Source organism: Dendrobates tinctorius, unplaced genomic scaffold (genome assembly GCF_039654945.1).
Source record: "Dendrobates tinctorius isolate UK_male_01 unplaced genomic scaffold, ASM3965494v1 ptg000022l, whole genome shotgun sequence".
Classification (NCBI taxonomy): domain Eukaryota; kingdom Metazoa; phylum Chordata; class Amphibia; order Anura; family Dendrobatidae; genus Dendrobates; species Dendrobates tinctorius.
Window position 1 is genome coordinate 7,897,517 of NW_027361690.1, and position 24,563 is coordinate 7,922,079.

Consider the following 24,563-nt stretch of genomic DNA (forward strand, 5'->3'; position numbering starts at 1 on the left):
ACATTTGGAGCCTCCAGAGCTGTCTCTGCTTTATGTAGCTTCAGTATATGACATTGCATTTTTGCTGCATTTTTTATGCCTTTTCCGCATTATTTGATGCGTTTTAGTGCAGATGTGAATCCGTGTTTTTAATGTGGTTTTTATAGTACAGAAAAGCTTTGATTCTACACTTAAAAAAGTAACGGCATTTTTACATGCTTTTTTTTAGGCTCCATATAGAAGCCTCCAGAGAAAAAATTGCTCCAAAACTGCACAGTTCAGCAGTTTGTTTAGGCACAGTTTTCATGAAATCACATCCAGTTTGCTTGAACAGTTAAACAAAGCAGAATTTCGGTGCAAAAAAGAGGAGAAAAACAAGACATTTACCTTACAAGTGAACACGGTGTAAATGTCTATGCAAAGTTGAAGCGATTTCATGAAATCTCTGCCCTCTGTGCATTTAACCCCGTTACCCCCATGGGTGGTTTGCATGATAATGACCAGGCCAATTTTTACAATTCTGACCACTGTACCTTTATGAGGTAATAACTCTGGAATGCTTCCATGGAACCCGGTGATTCTGACATTGTTTTCTCGTGACATATTGTACTTCATGGAAGAAGTTGCGTGGCACACCGAAAAGGTGGGGTGCACGAATAGGATACCACTCCAAATATTAAAAGGAAAATTCGGCACTCCGAAATATGATGCAAAAATCAAAGATTAGGATTTTATTATTCATCCACTATAGGTGGATGAATAATAAAATCCTATTTTTTGATTTTTGCATGTGAGCACAACCCACATCTGTGGACGTCTGGCACTCAGACCATCTTCATGGAGTCGGTTTCTAACTGTTTGTGCAGACACATGCACATTTGTAATCTACTGGAAGTCATTTTGCAGGGCTCTGGCAGTACTCCTCCTGTTCCTCCTTGCACAAATGCAGAGGTAGCGGTCTTGCTGCTGGGTTGTTGCCCTCCTATGGCCCCCTCCATGTCTCCTGGTGTACTGGCCTGTCACCTGGTAGCGCCTCTGGACACTACGCTGACAGACACAGCAAACCTTCTTGCCACAGCTCGCATTGATGTGCCATCCTGGATGAGCTGCACTACCTGAGCTACTTGTGTGAGTTGTACAGTCCGTCTCATGCTACCACGAGTGTGAAAGCACAACCAACATTCAAAAGTGACCAAAACATCAGCCAGAAAGCATTGGTACTGAGATGTGGTCTGTGGTTCCCACCTGCAGAACTACTCCTTTATTGAGGGTGTCTTGATAATTGCAAATAATTTCTATCTGTTGTCTTTTCCATTTGCACAACAGCATGTGAAATTGATTGTCAATCAGTGTTGCTTCCTAAGTGGACAGTTTGATTTTTCACAGAAGTTTTATTTACTTGGAGTTATAGTCTGTTGTTTAAGTGTTCCCTTATTTTTTTGAGCAGTGTATCATTTTTTTATATTTTGGCGCTTTTATATAATAAAAACTATTTTATAGAAACAATAATTGTTTTTGCATCACTTTATTCTGAGAGCTATAACTTTTTTATTTTTTTGCTTATGATGCTGTATCCTGGCTCTTTTTTTGCGGAACAAGGTGACATTTTCACCGGTACCATGTTTATTTATATCTCTTTTTAATCGCGTGTTATTTTGGCGGTATGATAATAAAGCATTGTTTTTTGCCTTGTTTTTTTATGGTGTTCTCCAAAGGGGTTAACTTAGCTTAACAGTTTTATAGGTCGGGTCATTACAAATGCGGCGATACCAAATATGTGTACTTTTATTGTTAAGATTTTTTTCATTCAAACATTTATTTAGTAATAGAATAAATATTGATTTTTTTTTATTTTTTAAAATATTTTTACAATTATTTAAAAAAAATGTTTTTTTAACTTCATTCTATCTTTTACACTTTGTCCCACTATGAGACAATCATTTTCTGCAGACTGACCTCAGAGACTTCCTGACATGCACTGCACATGACAGGAAGTTTCTTAGCTCTGGTAACCTGGATGTCGTCATGAATCATGATGACATCGGGTTCCCATGGCAGTGATCAGGACCCCGCGTCACGCCGTGAGGTCTCCGATCCAAAGGCAGAGGGACTGTCAGCACTCTGCCTGCTCCTGAAATGCTGCGATCGTGCTCGATTCACAGCATTTCAGAGGTTAAAGTGCTGAGAGCGGTCTGTGACCACTCTTGGCACTTAGTGTCGGGTGTCAGCTGTGAGAATCAGCTGACACCTAGCCGCGATCGTCCGCACACAACCAATGTGTGCGGCCGATCACTATAATGTACTATACCATCCATGGTCAAATTGTGCCGGGTCACATGGACGGTATAGTACATCAGCTGGCAGAAAGGGGTTAAAAATGCTACTGCACTCTGCTTCTTTTTCTATAGGCTTCTATGTGAATCCTGAAAAAAAAACGCAGGGAAAAAAACCCACTTTTTTAAGTGCAGAATTAAAACTTTTCCATACTATTAAAAATGTGGGTTCACATCTGCTCCAAAAACGCATAAAATATGGGGAAACCAGCACAAAGAAACTCCACAAACACGCAATAACCAGATAAGATTGTTATTGCGTCGTGTGGCAAGGACATCTGCAGAAAACAAGCAGTAGAAAAAAATGCAGCATTTATGCTACATGTAAACACTACCCCACGCTACATTTTTATTACATTTTTTATGGGTTTAATAGAGAAAAAATATCAATCATACCATTTTTTACATGAAAAATAACGCGGATCGTTAACTTTAGGCTGGTTTTACACTTAACGCATTGTTGGCGGTCCGTTATTGCGGCCCGTTTTTGCGGGCCGTATCGCCGCATTTTTTGTGGTGTACCGCAATAAAGGGCCTCAAAAAATGTTTGTGGATCGCCGTTTTTTTCCCCAATACTATGGAACTAGTATTGGAAAAAAACGGCGTTCCGCAAAACCGGAAGTGACAGTGCACCGCAGAATCAAACTTACATTTGTTTCTGTGGCCCCATTGTTTTTCAATGGGGGCCGTGTCCGTACGCAGTATAAAAGCAAGTTCGATCTTATATCAAGGCCGCTAAAACAGCCCTTACGACCGTACGGCACACAGCGCACCATTGAAGTTTTGGGGGCCGATTTTGCAGCTCCATAGAAAGCTATTGGGGCCGCAAAATCGGGCCGTAAAATCAGCCCGCAAAAATACGATAAGTGTAAAACCACCCTTACAGGGAGTCCAAATATGTCCATGTTATTTGCTATTTTGTGATGTTTATTATTTAGAAAAAAAACATAATACTGATATTATTGTAATTATTTTTATTATTGTTTTAGTAGTTTTATAGGAAGAAAAAAATCTTTTATTCTCTACCTAGAATACAGAGACATAAAAATACACTGCAAAGTACAGATGTATCTCTATGTAGTCTGCCTGTGGAGACAGAGCCTTCAATATAGATGAGGTACACAAAATTCTCCTAGTGGCTCAGTATCTTTAGCTCCTGCCTATAATGTTGAAGGTTGTGGGTTCGAGACCTGGGGAGAAGAGATGGGCGCACATCTGGATCTTCGGCCTCACAGATATCTCACCCCGTCAGGGTTACCTCATGGCTGCTCAAGCTCCCTGCAGATGTTCATTCCCTTCAGGGAACTATCAGGCACTTCCAGCCATTAAACACAACATTCACGTGCTGTCAGGAAAGGAAACCCCATGTCCCAGCGGGACCTTCCACAACGGACCAACCGGGTCCAAGCATTTCCCTCATGTGACCTACCCTGGCCACCTTATATGGTCCATAGCCTCGCCCACCGGGCCACATGGCTATGACCTCATCACAGGTCCTACAAGCATTCATACATTCTTTAGTATGGCTTCTAGACACACCCCTGGGTGGATTTGTAGATGATTGATCCCGCCCGTCTCATCAATCATCTGAAGGCTTCTCCCTGACACATTGGAACGAAAGATCAGCTCTGCTGATCAGCACATAATCAAGCCTCCATCCCAAGGCCACCCATCTTGAGATACATAACGATCCTTTAGCACCCTGCTCCTGTTACCACTCTGGACAAGGCTATCCGTCCGTCCTGGGACACCCACACAGCGCCCCCTATCGGACACAGTGTTCACTACACCACAATATCAAGATTGCCAAATTCTCCTATCTTAATCATTATGGGCTTTGGCTCCTAGCTAAAGCTGGTTTCTGGAAACATGGGGATGCAAATTCGAGACCCGATCACTAGAGAAAAAGTGTGAAAAATATAATTTAATTTATGCACTGAGCTTCCCCCTTGAAGAGGGGGAGTTATGTAGCGATGAAGATCAATCGGAACAGTCCCACTGAATCCAGGAAGGCTGAGAGCTATGCTTTTGAGAGTGTTTCCAATTGTTACATTCATATTTTGCCTTTTGTTTGGATCTAACTGCTGTGTGAGTCTCTGAAATTACAAATACACCACTCCATCCAACTGTGGGTTGATGCTCAAAGACTAATGTTATATAAATGGTTACCTTTTAAACGATCTATTACGTTTCTCTTTAGACAAATGATATACATTTTGGAGTTATTTGTTGGTTCGTGAAACTGACAACATAACCCATACCTTCCTGGCTAAATTTTGCCTATGAAATTGCTTGCCATATTGGATCCAAACTATTACAAGGTGGGCGTTAAACATTATGCTGACGTGATACTTTTTAGTCCTACATTGGTAGTTTGATATATACAGTATCTTATGATCTATTGTTACACCCAGTCCCCGTCCTGGCGCTGCGCCCAGGTCTGCCACAGTTACACCTGGCCCCCGTCCTGGCGCTGCGTCCAGGCCTGCCGCTGCTCTCTGTTCTGGGCACTCACCTCGAGCCTCTCATGCTGCTGCTCAGCGTTCTGTCCTGCCACCTCCTCCTGGCGTCCTGTGAGATCTGTAGCTAAGGCTATTAGGGCATGCCCGCCCGCTCTCTTGCCTTCTTAAAGGGGCGGCATGCATTATTCAAAAAGTGCAATTAACCAATGGCAGCGCACTGGCTGCTATTTCTGGCCTCTCCTCCATAGGGAGAGCGCCGTAGCAACGAGTATCTATCATTTCTACATCCGGTTCTCATGCTAACCTGTCTGCACTGCATCTGCAGTCTCTGTGCATTGTCTAATGCTATGTTTCCACAGCATATCAGTATCCTGTGTTACCTGGTTATATCAGTAACTATCTGGGCCTAAGCCATCCCGTTCTGCCTACAGCCATCTGAGTCCAAGGACTGTGACTGTGTCCTCCGGGTATTCCATTCTGGCCCTGCCTGAGGGGCTTTACTACAGGTGCCCGGGGCTCACTAGTTACGCCCCCTTCGGACCCCCCCCGGACCGTGGTCCTGAGGTTCCACTTAAATAAAAACGAATGTGAACTTCACCATCTCTGCCTCCGCTTCCATTCGTTACAGATTGCTCTGACCATGGAATCCGCTGGACCCCAGAGGCCTCCGACATTGGAGTTGTGCCAAGAGGTGACCCGTTTAAGAGATCAACAGGATAAGATCACAACGTATCTACATAACCTGTCCACCCGCATGGATTCTCTGCAGAACCCGGCTGCTCCTGATTCACCTGGCAACACCCAGGTACCTGCTGTCATGACAAGCAAGGGCCCCCGCCTGGCGGCTCCTACCCGCTTCCATGGTGATCCCACTCAGTGTCGGGGTTTTCTCAATCAGTGTACCCTACACTTTGAAATCTTGGGGCATATGTTTGCTTCTGACCGTGCCAAAGTGGGCTTCATTATGTCACATCTAGCAGGAAAGGCTCTCGCTTGGCTGAATCCGTTATGGAAGAGAGGAGACCTGCTGGTTAATGATCTTCAGTCATTCCTAGAAACTTTTCGCAGGACCTTTGATGAACCTGGCCGGGTCACGTTGACCGCTTCTGCCCTGCTTCGCTTATGCCAAGGAACCCTCACGGTGGCTCAGTATGCTGTTCAGTTCCGCACCCTCTCGTCTGAGTTATCCTGGAACAATGAGGCCTTGCTGGCTAACTTCTGGGAGGGCCTATCTGGAAAAATTAAGGATAAGATGGCGGGATGGGACAGGCCTACCATCCTGGATGACCTGATTTCCTTGGCGACCCGGATTGACCTGCGTTTTCAGGAGCGTTCCATGGAGATTAAGCGTGACAGGAGGACTCTAATTCTTCCAAGACGTCTACCTCATCCTCTTCTCCCGAAGCTATGGAGGTAGATCGAGTAAGTCTGGTCAGCCGCCGCCAGGAGGCGCGTTGCAAAAACGGAAGCTGTCTGTACAGTGGTAGTTCCGAACACCTGATCCGCTCCTGTCCACGGAAGTCGGAAAACTCCTGTGCCTAGGCTCGGTAGGAGAGGCCACCCTAGGTAGAGAACGTTCCTCTCCTTCGTTGCAGATCTCAGTCTCCGTGACCTGCGGAGCAATAAAAATTTTCTGGACTCTGTCTGTTGGACTCCGGAGCCGCTGGAAGCTTTATCCAGCAGACGCTTGTGGATCGCTACCACTTACCAGTTCAGGCTCTTCCCAACCCGTTGTGGGTAACAGCTGTCAATGGCCAGCCTCTGACCGAACCCGTCCAATTCCAGACTGAGCCAGTGGAACTCCGGGTAGGTTTTATGCATTCTGAAAGAATCCGTTTTTATGTGTACCCTGGTTTGTCTCACCCCTTGCTTCTAGGTTTGCCTTGGTTTCAGAAACATGAACCACTCCTTAATTGGAGAACAGGCGAAATTCTACGTTGGGGAGATTCCTGCTCGGACCGTTGTATAACCTGAATTGAACCAGCTTCACCCCCAGTCCAACCTGCTACCCTGCCTGGGTTACCATCCGCTTACTGGTCCTTCTCGGATGTCTTCGGGAAAAAGGAGGCTGAAAAACTTCCTCACCACAGGTCGTATGACGGTCCATTAGACCTTCTTCCTGGAACATCTCCCCGTGGGAAAGTTTACCCTCTTTCCCAGGCAGAGACTCAGGCAATGTCGGACTACATCCAGGAGAACTTGGCCAGAGGGTTTATCCGAAAATCATCGTCACCGGCAGGAGCAGGTTTCTTCTTCGTGAAGAAAAAGGACGGATCCCTGCGGCCCTGTATCGACTACCGAGGACTGAACCAGATCACGGTAAAAAACAGGTACCCTTTGCCTCTACTTTCAGAACTGTTTGACCATCTCCGAGGGGCCAGGATCTTCACCAAGCTGGATCTCAGAGGGGCTTACAATTTAATCCGAATCAGAGATGGAGACGAATGGAAAACAGCCTTCAACACCCGTGATGGCCAATATGAGTACCTGGTAATGCCGTTTGGTCTAAGCAATGCTCCTGCTGTTTTCCAAGAGTTCGTCAATGACATTTTCAGGGATCTGCTCTACACCTGTGTTGTTGTCTACCAAGACAACATTCTGATTTTTTTCTACTGACTTGGCCTCGCATCGCAGACAAGTGCGCGCCTGGTCTTACAGAGTCTCAGGGAGAACAGACTACACCAAGTTTGAAAAGTGCCTCTTTAAACAATCCTCTTTGCCTTTCCTCGGTTACATTTTTTCCTCCACAGGATTAAAAATGGATCCAGAGAAGTTATTGGCTGTACTCAAGTGGCCTCGTCCGTCTGGGTTGAAGGCCATACAGCGATTCCTGGACTTCGCCAACTACTACAGGCAATTCATTCCTAACTTCTCCACCCGAGTGGCGCCCATCTCAGCTCTAACCCGGAAAGGTACAAATCCAAAGGATTGGCCTCCTGAGACTGAGGAGGCCTTTATTTCTCTCAAAAAGGCCTTTGCTGTCGCACCTGTTCTTCATCGTCCTAACTCCAATGAACAATTTTTTCTTGAGGTCGATGCCTCTTCAGTAGGTGCGGGAGCTGTACTAACCCAGAAATCGTCCTCCAGGCGAATGCATTTCTGTGTTTTTTTTTCCAAGGTTTTTTCTTCCGCAGAGAGGAATTATTATGTTGGAGATCGGGAATTGTTGGCTATCAAATTGGCTCTGCAGGAGTGGAGGTATCTTCTAGAAGGAGCTCTTCATCAGGTAGTTGTAAACACCGATCACAAAAACCTTGCTTACCTCCAAACTGCACAAAGGCTGAATCCTCGTCAAGCCCGCTGGGCTTTGTTTTTTGCTCGTTTTAACTTTGTTCTTCATTTTCGCCCAGCTGACAAAAATGTCAAAGCAGACGCACCTTCCAGAGCCTTTCTACCTCCTGAAGAAGAACCACAGCACATCATTGAACCCTCAAGGTTGGTCGCGGTCGCTTCTACTGATCTTGCCCGGCTGCCTCCCGGGAAGACTTTCGTGTCAGCTTCTGAGCGTACTCGTGTCCTTCGATGGGGTCACTCGTCCAAGTTGGCTGGGCACGCCGGCCAGAGAGACTCTGCAACTCATCTCCCGGTACTACTGGTGGCCTGCCATGGCTAAGGACATCCTGGAGTACGTCACAGCCTGTCCTTCCTGTGCTCGTAACAAGACGGCCAAGCATCTACTGCAGGTAGGCTTCCGCCTCTTCCAATTCCATCTGCTCCCTGGCAACATATCGTGATGGACTTCATCACAGATCTCCCGATCTCATCTGGCTGTTCCGTGGTATGGGTAGTGGTGGATCGCTTCTCTAAAATGGCTCACTTCGTTCCACTACCCGGTCTTCCAACTGCTCCTGAGTTGGCGGACCTGTTCATCCGGCACATCTTCCGTCTCCATGGATTCCCTCTCCACATCGTGTCCGACAGAAGAGTCCAGTTCACCTCAAGATTCTGGAGAGCAGTTTGTAAACTGGTAATAATTGAACTGGATTTTTCCTCAGCGTACCATCCCCAGTCCAATGGACAAGTGGAGAGGACAAATCAAATCCTGGCTGGATTCCTGCGTCACTTTGTCAACGCCCATCATGACGACTGGGTAGACTTACTGTCCTGGGCCGAATTTTCTTACAACAATCAAGTAAGTGAATCTTCTGGAAAGTCTCCCTTTCAGATTGTCTTCGGATTGCAACCCGGAATACCTCTTCCCATCTCCGGAACATCTGGCGTTCCAGCTGCCGATACTTTCTCCGAAGATTTTTCTAGGGTCTGGAGGGATACCAAAACTGCTCTGGAGAAAGCCTCCCAGCGTATGAAAAGGCATGCGTACAAGAGACGTTTGGATGCACCTATCTTTTGCCCCGGAGACAAGGTATGGCTCTCTTCTAAGTACATCCGGTTAAAGATGCCATCCTACAACTTGGGTCCCCGGTTCATCGGACTATTTGAGGTCTTGAGACAGATCAATCCAGTCTCGTACAAGCTGAAGTTGCCCACTTCCCTACGTGTGCCTAACTCCTTTCATGTTTCTCTCCTCAAACCAGTAGTTTTGAGTCCCTTCTTTAAGGATCCGGGTACCACTCCTGACCCTGTCTCGGAGAATGATGTTTTTGAGGTAAAACATATCCTGGCTGTAAAAAAAGTAAGGGGTAAGACCTACTACCTGGTGGACTGGAAGGGTTTTGGTCCTGAGGAGAGATCTTGGGAGCCTAGGGAGAACATCCAGGCTCCTCTTCTCCTTAAACGGTTCTACGCAGGCTTGAAGAAAAGGGGGTGTAAAGAGGGGGATACTGTTACACCCGGTCCCCATCCTGGCGCTGCGCCCAGGTCTGCCACAGTTACACCTGGCCCCCGTCCTGGCGCTGCATCCAGGCCTGCTGCTGCTCTCCGTTATGGGCACTCACCTCGAGCCTCTCATGCTGCTGCTCAGCGTTCTGTCCTCCCTCCTGCCTCCTCCTGGCGTCCTGTGAGGAGATCTGTAGCTAAGGCTATTAGGGCACGCCCGCCCGCTCTCTTGCCTTCTTAAAGGGGCGGCGTGCATTATTCAAAAAGTGCAATTAACCAATGGCAGCGCACTGGCTGCTATTTCTGGCCTCTCCTCCATAGGGAGAGCGCCGGAGCAACGAGTATCTATCATTGCTACATCCAGTTCTCATGCTAACCTGTCTGCACTGCATCTGCAGTCTCTGTGCATTGTCTAATGCTATGTTTCCACAGCATATCAGTATACTGTGTTACCTGGTTATATCAGCAACTATCTGGGCCTAAGCTATCCCGTTCTGCCTACAGCCATCCAAGTCCAAGGACTGTGTGAAGGTCACTGGAACCGACTCCTTACCAACTAACAGATCCAGGACCCAGCGCATTACGGACTCTGCTGTAACTTTTGTTATCCCTTTTGGTCCCGCTGGGACAGCTGCCACGTGTTCGGGGTCTAACTGGAGGTAGCACCTGTGTCCTCCGGGTATTCCATTCTGGCCCTGCATGAGGGGCTTTACTACGGGTGCCCGGGGCTCACTAGTCACGCCCCCTTCGGAGCCCCCCGGACCGTGGTCCCGAGGTTCCACTTAAAAAATAAAAACGAATGTGAACTTCACCATCTCTGCCTCCGCTTCCATTCGTTACATCTATACTTCATAAGGATATTGTTCGTGTGGATTGGACCTTGGATCTAAGGTAATCTGTTATCAGGTTTTTGCTATATAATCTGATGGCAACATAATATAGGGCAAGAAAGCTTGATTCTAGGGATATACATCACTTAGGACGGGGTCACACTTGCAAGTGTGATGCGAGAAACTCGCATCAATACCTGGCACTGCCGCCGACACTTGGACCGGAGTGTGCGGCTGCATTTAGAAATACATGCAGCTGTATCGGTCCCGAATGCTGGCGGGAGTGCCGGGTATTGAGGCGAGAGACTTGCGCATCACACTCTCTAGTTTTACCCTGGCCTTACTGAGCTGCTTGGTGGACTTTTCATAGAATACCTATTTTATCTGATGGAGATGTAACAAAAGCTAAGAGTCAAACTGTATATAACCCTGCCGACATCTTTGACTGACAGCTTCCTGTGTGCACTATACATTGGGTGCAATCTGCCAATCAGTGGTGGGGGTGGGTTTCCACAAATTAGCCTTTTTGGCCTGTGCTTGAGCTGTAGTCTGCCATTGTTAATCTCTGGCTGATGAAATGATGATTGTATTGAAACTGCAGCACACAGCCTAATAAGTGACACATCCCTGGAATTAGATTCTCAGAGGCTATATTATGCTGCTCTATGGTTAAATCTCAAAAACCTTCTGAAAGATTTCCTTTTATTCCTTTTAATACCCCCTATCTATAGGGATTGACAGGGATAATTCATGGATTGTCAACGAGGAGCTTGGGCGCCACTATTATCTATCTTAGAGTGCCAACCTCCACGTACAGGTAGCCTTAAGACATTGGGCACATTAGGGCAAGCTACCGAACAATTATAAAGTATGTCTATGTCTATTCCACTGCATGGCCTACACATATTGATTTCCTGTTCATGCAGCATAAATGAATACGATATTAGTACCACATAGTCTATTTTTAACCCTATACTCACAAATATTAGTCCTTTTGTAAGAGAAGTTTCCAGTTTTAATGCATATCTAATAAAATTCAAGGTTTTTCTTTAGAGGATACTGGTTACTAGATAAGCTGTCATTTAGATCAAGCTCCCTTATCAGGTTTTTGTAGTGTCTCCTCTGAGAGGCACTCTGCTTTTTTACTGTTATTTTTCTGTATTTTCGATTTTAAAACAGTTAATAAAAACATGATTTTATTATAATGGATCGCTTCATTACTCTGGGGGAAATTTTGTACCAGGGTTTGGATTTAATATTTATGTGAAGTGCCATTGACTTATGTTATACGGACATCCTTTGGTAATTAATTGATAAAATGAAGTGTAGTAAGGGTTCACAGACTGGAGAAATAGTGATTGTCTTTTATGAGGAACTACACATAGTTTCTGTCATTAATCATAGGAAAATGCTGTTGTGATGCAAGGTAAATTCCAAAAGTTATAAATAGATAAAAGAAAGTCCTCTTCCTGTTTCTAAGATTCACTGCTAATAACTATGATACAAAAAAGGAGATGTCAGATAAGTGACCCTAATTTCCCCATATGTAATGGGTCATACAGTGTATGAGACAGAATGCCCCTGCATGGACTTAAAGGATTATTGTGTGTTTTAGCAATTATTTAGGCTCACCTCAACATCTTGAAAAAGTATTAATAGAAAGAAATGTGGCTATGAAAAGTCACAAAATGAATTAGGATTGTGTGCCATGTTTTGACATACCAGCATGGCAGCCATAAGTTGGCATAAGAAACAGATGTGTTTAGCATGCCTAAGACCTGATGGACAGTATTTTATGCCACATGTGAAAGTTTGATCCTTTGACACCTTTATGTCCTGTCTTGCTCTTGTATGAGAGTGCTAATAGATAAAATTTGACCTACCATATTTCTTCATAAAATCACTAATGGGTTTTATGTTTGTTGGTATTGCATGTATTTATGTTGTTTTGACAGCTGCATAAAATGGTAAATATATGTAAAATCATTTCTGTAGCATTATGTTTTCTACATATTATGTTCTATTCTATTAATCTTTATGTAGATGTCATATGTCTGGATTCGAACACTTGATGCTGTCGTCAGTAACTCTTTCCTTTGAGCCACAACAGATACATCTTTTCTTTGTGTGTTTTAGTTCTGTTATGTTTTTTTCTGTCGGTTTTGGGTAACAGGTATCTTTCCCATTTACTCTGTCTGCCCTATCACGTTTACGGTGCAGATTTATATACACTGCTCAAAAACATGAAGGGAACACTTAAACAACAGAATATAACTCCAAGTAACTCAAATTTCTGTGAAATTAAACTGTCCACTTAACCCCCCTTCTCACATAGCGAGATCGCTAGTGGGTCGCCCTCCCAGAGCCGTGGGGTACTCGGTACCAGGCCGGTATCAGCGGGATGTGTCACAGCAGCGGTGACCCGGACCGTGGCCCTGGGCGCCCAAATAATAGGAAGATGTGAATGGTGTAATGTAGTTAATGGAATAGTTCGTGACGCCACCTGTGGTGTTCGGCAAGGGAGGTGTTAAGCCAACGCTGCAGACAGATCCTCCGGGACAGATGGTGTGGTGCAGCAATGATGTTATAGCCCTCCACAGGCAGGGCTGTTGTCCCAGGGCAGGATAGGTGAAGAGACACTTAGGCCTCTTTCACACATCAGGTTTTCGCCGTCAGGCGCGATCCGGCGCTTTTGACAGAAACCGGATCCGGCGAAATGCAATGCCGGATCCGGTTCCCCCCCATTGACTTGCATTTGCGCCGGATCGCGCCGGATGGCCATGCGTTTCATCCGGTTCTCGCCGGATCCGGCAATGTGTCGCAATGTGTCGCGATCCGGCGTCTGGAAAAAACGTCTACTGTAACGTTTTTTGTCTCCGGCGAAAAAGCCGGACACGCCGGATCCGGCGCGTCCGGCTTTTTCACACAATGAAAGCCTATGAGCGCCGCAATGCGCCGGATCCGGCGAAAGCCTGATCCGGCGGCCGGATCCGGTTTTTTGGTCTGAGCATGCTCAGTAGCTCTGCCCACAAGACATATATAAAAGCAAGACAGTGGGACCCACAGCCACACCCAACATGCCACCCAAGACAGCAACCAGGCGCAGGAGAAGGCAGGAGACCACTGCAGCACCATCCGCACCACCACCACCCCAAATGGAGCAGCAAATAGAACATGCTGAGGAGGGGAGGCCAGCAGCAGATGAGAGACGGTAATTATCAAATAACCATTCCTCCAAACTAGGGCTATTGAATATCAAGATATTCATTGGCCCTTTGTTTCTCTTTATTCAACAGCCGCCCAATAGATGCAGCAGCAGCAGCAATGGCAGCAGCTGCAACACCACCACAGGCATGGAGTATGGCCACCAGGAAGACAGCACATCATCTTCTGGGAGCCCTCCCTCGCATCGTCAGCGTTTGACGGTAAGTTTTTATTTCCAAAATCCATCTTCTCTGTAATATATGTCTATTCATGGCCTTTTATTTCAAAACAGGAATCACAAGATGAAGAGGAGCTCCCAGAAGAAGAAGGAAGGGGTGGACAGACACCTGGAGTGGGCTCACAATTGGTAAGTTTTTTGCATCAAACGCAGAAACACAACATCACACTACACACAACACATAGAAAACAATGTTCTGCAGACCACACACAGCAAACAAATGCCTACATCCAAAGACATAACTTTTTTGTTTTCTTCTCTAGTCTTCCCAATCTGGTGCTTGGCCAAGAGGTGCTCGCAGTGCCTCCCAGGGTCGTCGGCGACAGCAACGCGGCGGTCACCAGCGTGTAAGTATAAATATTTTTGCTTTGTTTTTTTGCACTTTTTATTTCATTTCTTTTGTGGAGGCTAATTATGTTATTTTTGTCTTTTTCTTTAACAGCCTTCACAGCGTGCTCCCGACTCTGACGTTGAGGATGGAGGGATTGATATGGACCGCCTCATCGATCTTGTCAGAGAAAGGGAGCCGCTCTGGAATATGGCTGACCGCCGCCACGCTGACCTGATCGTTACCCGACGACTCTGGGAGGAAATCTGTTCGCTCCTTGTGGGCCGCTGGGAGGACCTCGATGTTCGGGCCCAGATTACAGAGCGTAAGTATATACAGTACCGGTTGCTTGATGTAAACCAGTGTTTCCCGAACTCCAGTCCTCGTGGTCCCCACGGATCATGTGTTCAGGATTTCTATTTACTATGGAAATCCTGAAAACATGACCCCTGGGGACCATGAGGACTGGAGTTTGGGAAACACTGATGTTGTATACTAACCACTCCTTTCTCGTTTCAGGGAACAGAATTGTGAATCGGTGGCGGTCTGTGAGGAATCGTTTCAAGAAGGAGTTCAATAAAGAGATGCGGGCCCCGAGTGGATCTGGAGGACGCAGGAGCAAGTACAAGTACGCAGAAGCCCTGTCGTTCCTCCGGGAAACAATGGTCACCAGAAGGTAAATATTACACACCACATGTGAAAAAAAATGTTAGATGTAAATTTTTTTTTCAGCCAGGGCCATACCATGTCAGTATTTTAATTGTTTTTTTTTCTCTTTATTCCACAGCACGGTGAGCAGCACTCGGGAGCCTGCACGATTGGACCCTTCTGAGGCGATCCCTGAGGAGACCGGCACCGAGGGACACTTCGACCGCCCCGGTACATCTGCACCTTCCCAGCCTTCCCACACATTCGACCCATCTGTCCCATCCACCAGCACAGGAGCATCGTGGCCGCCTACATTACATGAAGCTGCTGGTGAGGAGATCGCTTTCCCTTTACCCCACCCTTCTGCCCCTGCCACCTCTAGTACACCTGCGGGTACTGGGCGGCAGCGGCAGAGGGGTCAGGAAAAGACTTATGCGCCAGAGTTCTTGCATCTGAATGCATCTTTCCAGAACTGTCTAAAAGTCTTGTCAGAGCAAATCTCCGCAGGCTATCAGCAGATCAACTCCAGCATTCTGGAGGTGAAGACACTTCTGCAAACCATGCATTCAGAAGCAAGATCTTCGCCAAACCACACCTTTTTCAGGTCTGTTGTGGAGCGCATGGAAACGCTCTCTCCTGCCCAGCAGACGCATGTAATGCATTCATGCCACGCTGCTCTCCAGCAAGTTACCTCCCAACCTCCTCCTCCTCCTCCCACCACAGTAGTTCCTCCACCTGCACCCCCTCCAGCCACTTTCCATCCTCCCCCTCCTATTACATCTACACCCCCTCCAGCCACTTTCCATCCTTCCCCTCCTATTACATCTACACCCCCTCCAGCCACTTTCCATCCTCCCCCTCCTATTACATACCATCCACCTCCAGCCACTTTCCATCCTCCCCCTCCTATTACATACCATCCACCTCCCCAGCACCATCCACCTCCCCAGCACCAGCCACCTCCCCAGCACCAGCCACCTCCCCAGCACCAGCCACCTCCCCAGCACCAGCCACCTCCCCAGCACCAGCAACCTCCACAGTACCTGCAAACTCCCCAGTACCAGCAACCTCCCCAGTACCAGACATCTCCCCACTTCCAGCAACCTGCCCCGTACCAGACATCTCCCCACTTCCAGCAACCTGCCCCGTACCAGACATCTCCCCACTTCCAGCAACCTGCCTCGTACCAGACATCTCCCCACTTCCAGCAACCTGCCCCGTACCAGACATCTCCCCACTTCCAGCAACCTGCCCCGTACCAAACTCCTTCCCCGTACAACTTGCCATCAACATCATCTGCTCCTACAGTCCCTGCCCAACCCTCCACTCCACCACCCACCACCTCTTCTGCTTCCCACATGTCCACCCATTCTGTAGTTTTTTCCACACCTTCACCTCTAACTGTTCCTTCCCCACAACGATCCCAGTCCTCTCTCCACACTCCCAGTGTCGAAGTGTCCCGCACCCCCTACAGCAGTATTTCCACCACACACTACACAGAATTATAATGTGTGTTTTTAAATAAAAATGACCAGTTTTATGGTTTCAGTTTTATAGTTTCAAATTTTTATTAAACATGTTTATTAAAATTTTAAAAAAGTTTACTAAAAAAAACATTTTTCAATTAAAGTTAAATTATTTTACACTGGTTGTCTGTCATTTCTTTCTGCGGCGAAAAAGGTTAAATACAGGGTATTTAAAAGGTGAAATGGTATTCAAAACTAGGTATATAACTGTGGGTAAATTTTAGCCTTTTGCCACAGTTGTGTTCCTGGTTGTGTTTGAAGCAAAGTATTTCACCTAAAAAGTTGTGTTTATTGTTGGTGATTTCCTAACAATGTACACAACTTTTGTTAAAAGGTGAAATACTTTGCATAAAACACAACCAGGTACACACCTGTGGCCTAAAGCTAAAAATAGAGACCATGACAAGATAGCCAACTTTGGTTGGCAAAGGTATATACTGTTGGTACAGAAGGTACACAAGTTTGGGGCACAAATCTTTCACACTCTGTCATCCTGCCAGTGTACTCTGCCTTGAGGTGACATAAAGTATAGTGCAAAATTGTCCCTCATTACTGAAACCGTCACAGAACTTCTAGTGGTAATGTCATGGTAATCTTGCAAGGTGGTTTCTTCAGAGGTGTCCTCAATGGAAATGGGTTCCTTGCATATAACAAAATTGTGGAGTACCACGCACGCTTTGATCACCTCGTCCACAGTTTCTGTCTTGAGGTTGATCGCAGTCAATAGGACCCGCCATTTGGCTGTCAGAATACCAAAGGTACATTCAACCATTCTTCTTGCTCTTGTGAGGCGGTAATTAAAAATGCGTTTTGGTCTTGTCAATCCTCTGCTAGAGTACGGTTTCAAAAGGTGTTCTGACAGCTGGAAGGCTTCATCCCCTACACAGACAAATGGCATAGGTGGACCAGATGTTTGCGGCAGCGGTCTAGGTGGTGGGAACTGGAAGGTGTTTCCATACAGTTTACGCCCCATGGCAGACAGTTTGAAAACTTGAGAGTCATTGGAGCGGCCATAGGCCCCAATATCAACCGCAATAAATTTGTATTCCGCGTCAGCGATGGCCATGAGGACAATTGAAAAATATTTCTTGTAATTGAAATATTCCGATCCAGATCCAGCTGGCTTTACAATGCGGATATGTTTCCCGTCCACAGCGCCCAAGCAGTTTGGAAACTGACATATCTGTTGAAACTTGTCAGCAATTTCAATCCACCTCTCTGTTGTGGGCTCTGGTAAAAACTCTTCAGCTAAGGAGTCCCACAGTGCACGGCATGTGTACTTCACAATTCCAGATATGGTGGAAATCCCGAGTCTGTACTGGAAATGCAGTGACGAAAGTGATTCTCCAGTTGCAAGAAATCTGTGGGGAATTAACAAACAATAAATTAGTTTTAAATCACAGCATTACATACCAAAACTGACCTAACACTTGGAGATACAAATTACCACCAACAAGATTGCAGTGAAAGTGTGCTCTGATGCGATCATATCCAATAAATGTGGCTTACCTTAAAGTCACCATCAGACGCTCTGCGGGTGAAACGGAGAAGCGGCAATAGGTGTCCGCTTTTCTTATGAGGTGTGCAATGCGCTCCACCAAGTAATCAAAATTCTCCATTTTCATCCTAACATATCCAAAAAATTTATCCGGGTTTCGTCGAAGGTCCATGCATAGTGTAGAATAGACCCCACGCGTCATTCTCTTGGCTGTGATGGGGTGGATCCACAAACGTCGTCTACGATGCCTGATGCGCTGCTGTCTCGCTCTCTCCTTCTCCAGAACAATCACCCTCAAACGATTTGCCTCCGCTGTAAAATCCGCCAAATTCTTCAAAATATTTCCAATGACAACATCCATCTTCGCCAGTAAACTTGCTCTTCTCTCCAACCTGCACTTTCTCCTCTACAACCTGTCAAAGAAGGGCTGTAGGAACATGCTATATATAGTTTTCCAGTAGCCAATCCCGTTCGGAAGGCCACAAGGGTCAATTTTAAAAACCGGATCCGGCGTAATCCGTCGAAAAACGGATAGAAAAACGGATGAACCGGATGAGACGGATCCGGTTTTGTCTGTCAAGAAAAAGACGGATCCGGCAGAAAACCGGATCCGTCACATCCGGTTTTACTAAACATTTGCCGGATCCGGCGTTCCGGCACGACGCCGGATCGCGCCTGACGCCGAAAACCTGATGTGTGAAAGTAGCCTTAGATGGTGTAGTGTTTGGCACAGGGGATGTAGCAGTGCCAGGCGGACGGACACAGGAAGGAATGGAGGACACCAGGGCATGTAGTTCCAACGCTTTACTCACAGTCTGTAGTGCCCGCTTCTGTGCCGTGTCCTCCGGGTCAGGGACTCAGTCAACCTCCAGGCAAGATGGAATGCTCCCTTCCAACACTCCACCAACGTATGTGCCTTTTCTCAACGTCTCCTCTATAGTGCCTTTAAGTGTGAAGATCTCCTAGTACTGAGTTACACTGGAGTTCCTCCTGACAGATGTTCCCAAGAACTCTACTTGTACGGCAGACAGCTGTAGCCTGCTTCGGGGACTCTCTACTCCTGAGTCCCGGCTCTCTGTGTTGCTGTTGTGCCCCCAAGTCTTAGATGGGAGTAGTGCATTTACAGCCCACTACTCCACCGGTGTCTGCTGCAGAACCATTAGTGTCCCTACAACCTCAGGGACCGGGCCCCGGCCTTGCGCTTAGAACTTCTAGGCAGGGTTCTTCTTCTAACCCACGTCCTCTGTGTTCCCTTTCACTCCTACGTTCCGTACTTGTCTTTCCCTCCTATGGAAGCTCAGGCTTCGGTTCAATGTCTTTCTCCTTCTTTACTTTCCCGTGCCAGCTGGCTCAGATCACTGAGGCAGCTGCAGCATTCCTTCCTCCATCCCTCTTCCAGGGATCCCCACTCCTCTTCGAGTGGCTTCCTCTCTCAGACTCCCCGTCTGACTGACCGACTGACTGATCTGTAATCCTAAACTGTACCGCTCTTTTATGTATTCTAAACTCCACCCACCTCCCAGCACGTCTAGTGTTCCAAGCAGGGAACCACCAAAGGTGCTCTGCTTCTCTCTAAGCAAGGAGCCGCAATGTAGTTTTGCTGAACTACTCTGTTGTGTGGGGTGCGAGTGTTGGAGCATGGTCAGGAGCCTCCAACTTACCTGGATGGTGGGGCACCACACCTTAGGAGAAGGTGCAGTACCTCTGTGGCGACTGAGCCTCAGGGGCGCCACACTAGCAATATCGCTAGTGATCTCGCTACATGTGACACGTACCTGCGATCGCCCCCCCTCCGCTGGATATCGCTGCTTGCGCTTGAACGTCCTGAGCCATTTCTTTCTTGTTGGCGTCCCGTTGGTGTCCCGCTGGCGCCGACTAGCGATGCATGGACGCAGGCGGAAGTCATCATCGCTGCTGTGTGACAGGTAAGAGCGACTGCCGATGGATCGCTTATCGCTGCTGCGTCGCTGGGGACATCTGCATGTTTGGCACCTCACAAGCGACCATTTAGCAATGCACCAGCGATCCTGACCGGGTCGTATCGTTGTCGGGATCGCTGGTACATCTCTAAATGTAACGGGCTCACAGCCCAACACCCTGCTGCCCTCCAAAGAAATGCCACCCCATTACTGACCCAATGCCAAAGCAGTCATGCTGAAAGATGTTGCAGGCAGCAGAATGCTCTCCACGGCGTCTCCAGACTCTGTCACGTCTGTCACATGTGCTCAGTGTGAACCTGCTTTCATCTGTGAAGTGCTCAAGGCGCCAGTGGCGAATTTGCCAATCCTGGTGTTCTGTGGTAAATGCCAAGCGTCCTGCACAGTGTTGGGCTGTGAGCACAATCCCCATCTGTGGACGTTGGGCCCTCAGACCATCCTCATGGAGTCAGTTTCTAACCATTTGTGAAGACACATGCACATTTGTGGCCTGCTGGAGGTCATTTTGCAGGGCTCTGGCAGTGCTCCTCCTGTTCCTCCTTGCACAAAGGCAAAGCTAGTGGTCCTGCTGGGTTGTTGCCCTCCTATGGCCCCCTCCATGTCTCCTGGTGTACGGGCCTGTCTCCTGGTAGCGCCTCCAGCCTCTGGACACTACACTGACAGACACAGCAAACCTTCTTGCCACAGCTCACATTGATGTGCCATCCTGGATGAGCTGCACTACCTGAGCAAGTTATGTGGGTTGTAGAGTCCGTCTCATGCTACCACAAGTGTGAAACCACAACCAACATTCAAAAGTGACCAAAACATCAGCCAGAAAGCATTGTTACTGAGATGAGGTCTGTGGTCCCCACCTGCAGAACCACTCCTTTATTGAGTGTGCCTTGATAATTGCCAATAATTTCCATCTGTTGTCTATTCCATTTGCACAAAAGCATGTGAAATTGATTGTCAATCAGTGTTGCTTCCTAAGTGGAGAGTTTGATTTCACAGAAGTTTTATTCACTTGGAGTTATATTCTGTTGTTTAAGTGTTCCCATTATTTTTTTTGAGCAGTCTACTTTCACCTGTTGGTGTTTCTTGCTGGTCATAGTCTTTATTGGATTAATTCACTTTGCTGTAGTTTATGTTGATTGCAGCTATTTTCTGTATAATTCCTTTATTCCTTAGAGAATTGTTTCTCTAGCTATACTAGGAGCTGCTAAGGACATTCAGGGTAAGCAGGTGAAAGTGGAAGCACCATTGTCTTACCTTAGTGTGCCAACCTCCGCGTCCAGGCTGGGACAGACCAGGGTAAGAGGAAGGCTTTTCCTAGTCTGAACAGGGATCTGTCAGGGTCAGGTAATTGTCTGCCTGATTTGTACACCACCCATGTGCCTTAGCAGTCATAACAGAAGACAAAAAATACATTTTAAAACTTGTAAGGCCAAAAAACTAAGATAAAGATATGCCAAAGAAAGACTTGGATCTTTAATGGTGGAGAGAAGTTAGAACAGAGGTCTGTGCTCTGTGACCACCACTATATAACAAAATATATCATGTGCTGTCAGTTGGGGAGACTAGAGAAAGGTATTTCGTGGCAGCTAATGTCCCCGGAAAGTAAAAGGTTTGGACGCTGTACTTCCAACTGTCAGATCTTTCTCTTCCCCAACTTCATCAGTTAGGGAGTAGTTAGGAGGTCCTCATACAGTGGCATGTAAAAGTTTGGGCACCCCTGGTCAATATTACTGCTATTGTGAACAGTTAAGCCCCCGCACACAGCGAGATCGCTGCTGAGTCACAAGTTTTGTGACGCAACAGCGATCTCACCAGCGATCTCGCTGTGTGGGACACGTATCAGCGACCTGCCCCCCCCGCCGGGTATCGCTGATTGCGCTCTAATGTCCAGGACAGTTTTTTGATCATTGGTCTCCCGTTGGCCAGCATGCATCGCTGCGTGTGGCAGCGGGAGACTATCGATGAGCGAGCTTCCAGCGCTGTAAGCAGACGCTGGGAGCTGGTATCCAAGGTACACAGCGGGTAACTAAGCTACGCACGCGTGCTTGTTACCCGCGTCGTCGCTGGTTCTGATCGCTGGTGAGATCTGCCTGTTTGACAGCTCACCAGCGATCATGTAGCGACACACCAGCGATCCTGACCATGTCATATCGTTGTCGGGATCACTGGTGCGTCGCTATGTGTGACGAGGGCTTTAAGCAAGCTGAAGATGAAATGTTCTCTAAAAGGGCTAAAGTTAAATATGGCACATTTTCTTTGTATTTTATGCAAAAAAAAAAAATATATATATATATATATTTTCATCTTTGATTTTTCATCTTTTTCAACTTGCTTAACTTTTCACAATAACAATAATTTTGACCAGGGTGTTGAAAGTTTTACATGCCACTGTATATATGAAATGGATGTTGAGTTCATCTGATTTCCTTCTAATGTGTACTAGGGCTATAATGGCCATTGACTGCAGTTGCACTGCATGTGCATTACGGTTGCACTGAATAAAATATTTCTCACAAAAGACTGATTTAAATGGGATGTCCACTACTGAGCAAGAACTGCTTAATCACTTCAATGCCCCATATCATAAGAACAATCGATATTCCGCTCACACAGCAGCAGCATTGTGGAAATATCAGTGCTTCTGTTCTCGGTAGGTCTTCTGACATAGTGGTGTCACGTGATGACTGCAGCCAGTCAGTGGGCGCTAATTGGCTGCAACCATTCACTGCTTCCTGTCAGTCGCCACTGAATGGCTGCACAACTTAGTCACATCAACCACCGAGGATAGTAGCTCTTGAAATAGCAGCTCTGGCATCACAGTAATGCTGTGGGAAGTATCAATTGCTTTTTTACTTTATATGGGGCACTGAAGCAGGGGTTGTTTAGTAATGGAGTAATGGACAATCCCTTTAAATTTGAAGACATCTCTACAACTCAAGATATTTAGGGTACAGCAGCTCATACCTTTACTGGAAACAAAGTATGTATCTCAGTTGTCATTCAACGTTTCTTGAGGCAACTAAAACTAATATGACAGTTTCTGCAAGTTTTCTCCTGATTTTTCCAGTGTTCTGAAATTCAGATCTGCCACGGAACTCAGTAAATAATCCCCTCCATATACACAACCTGAAGATCTAAACTTTAGGAGTAATAGCTGATTATTACTTGATAATATTATTCTTTTTTTGTGTGCAGAAAATCCCAGAGTTTAAAACTCAAATTGAAGTTCTTGAAACCCAGATAAAGGAGACTGACAACCAAGCACAGTTGCAAAAACATGAAATGCGAGGTATGTGTCTTCTCTCATGTTTTGATTGAATGTTAAAAAGAACCTGTAAAAAACGCTATTGGTGCCCGCACTTAGCCGAACGCTGCGGGGGAGATAGTGTACTTTATTCTCCCATGGCTGTTCGGGTTTCAGTCAAGGGGGTGATACCGGCACGGGTTCAGCCACTCCCCCCTCATTTTTGCCTGTCTTGGCAGGAAAAACATCTGCAAAAAACAGGTATTTTTGCCTTGTTTTAGCATGCATTTTTTTACTTGCCTTTTTCTAGCTTTTTTTGGACAGCAATGATTTCTATAGAGAAATATATTAGATCGAGATAGATAATAGATTAATAGACAGACATATATATGCATTCAGGCGGACATATAACAGTGGCATGTAGAAGTTTGAGCACCCCTGGTCAAAATTACTGTTAATATCAACAGTGAAGCAGGTTGAAGATGTTAAATGAGCTGCCGAGAATGAAGCACTGATATTTCTACAATGCCGCTGCCGTGTGACCGGAGTACAGATTGTTTTTATGATATGAGACACGTGTATTTCTGAAATATACACTTTCGCATAACCCAGGCCTTTTAGGCCCTTGTACAAATCATATGGAGGAACTTAAATAAATAAGCTTTTACAAGTTTATTTCAAAATTGCAAAGTAAGATATGAAAAATGCACAACTTTGTAATTATTGTTTGCAAAAAGTAAGCGACCGGGCCTAAAATGCCTGGGTTATGCATTCTAGGGTTAAGCAGTTCTTGCACAGTAGTGGCCATCCCCTTTAAATCAGCCTTTTGTGAGAAATATTTTATTCAGTGTAACTATAATGCACATGCAGTCCAACAGCATTCAATGGACATTATAGCCCTTGTACGCATTAGAAGGAAATCAGCTGAATTCGACGACCATTTGATATGTACAATGGCAAGTAAAACTTTCAGCACTTCTGGTCAAAATTATTGTTTTTGTGCACAGTTAAGCAACTTGAAGATGAAATGATCTCTAAAAAGCCATAACGTTAAAGATGACACATTTCCCTTGCATTTTAGGTAAATAAAAATAATATATATTGTAATTTTTTTTTCGTTTTAAAAATTGCAAAAAGGGAAATGGGTCAATGCAACAGTTTGGGCACCCTTGGATATTTGTGTGCTCAGATAACTTTGACCAAGGTTTCAGACCTTAGGCTGTTTTGGTTTAAGGTACTGTCACACTTAGCGATGTACCAGCGATCCCGACCAGCGATATGACGCGGTCAGGATCGCTGGTACATCGCTAAGTGGTCGCTAGTGAGCTGCCACACAGGCAGATCTAACCAGCGACATCGCTGGGGACGGGGATCGCTACTTACCTGTCACACCAGGCGATCCTGCGTCCTCCCGCCCGGCTCCACGCGTCGCTTGTCCTCACAGCAGGAAGCGCCACAGGAAGCTGACGACGAGAAACAGTCCTCATACACAGAGATATCGCTAGCAATATCGTTATAACGTCACTAGTTATAGCGATATTGCTAGCGATATCTCTTAGTGTG

At 46.3% G+C, this 24,563-nt stretch overlaps 1 protein-coding gene across 1 annotated transcript in view; it reads left to right on the top strand.

Moving 5' to 3' along the window:
• MYO5C (myosin VC) overlaps positions 1-24,563 on the top strand; it is a 483,348-nt gene that overhangs the window by 337,738 nt on the left and 121,047 nt on the right. The window contains exon 26 of the mRNA XM_073568417.1: positions 22,952-23,045. Within this exon, the coding sequence (XP_073424518.1) occupies positions 22,952-23,045 (94 nt within the window). The remainder of the gene's footprint in view (positions 1-22,951; positions 23,046-24,563) is intronic.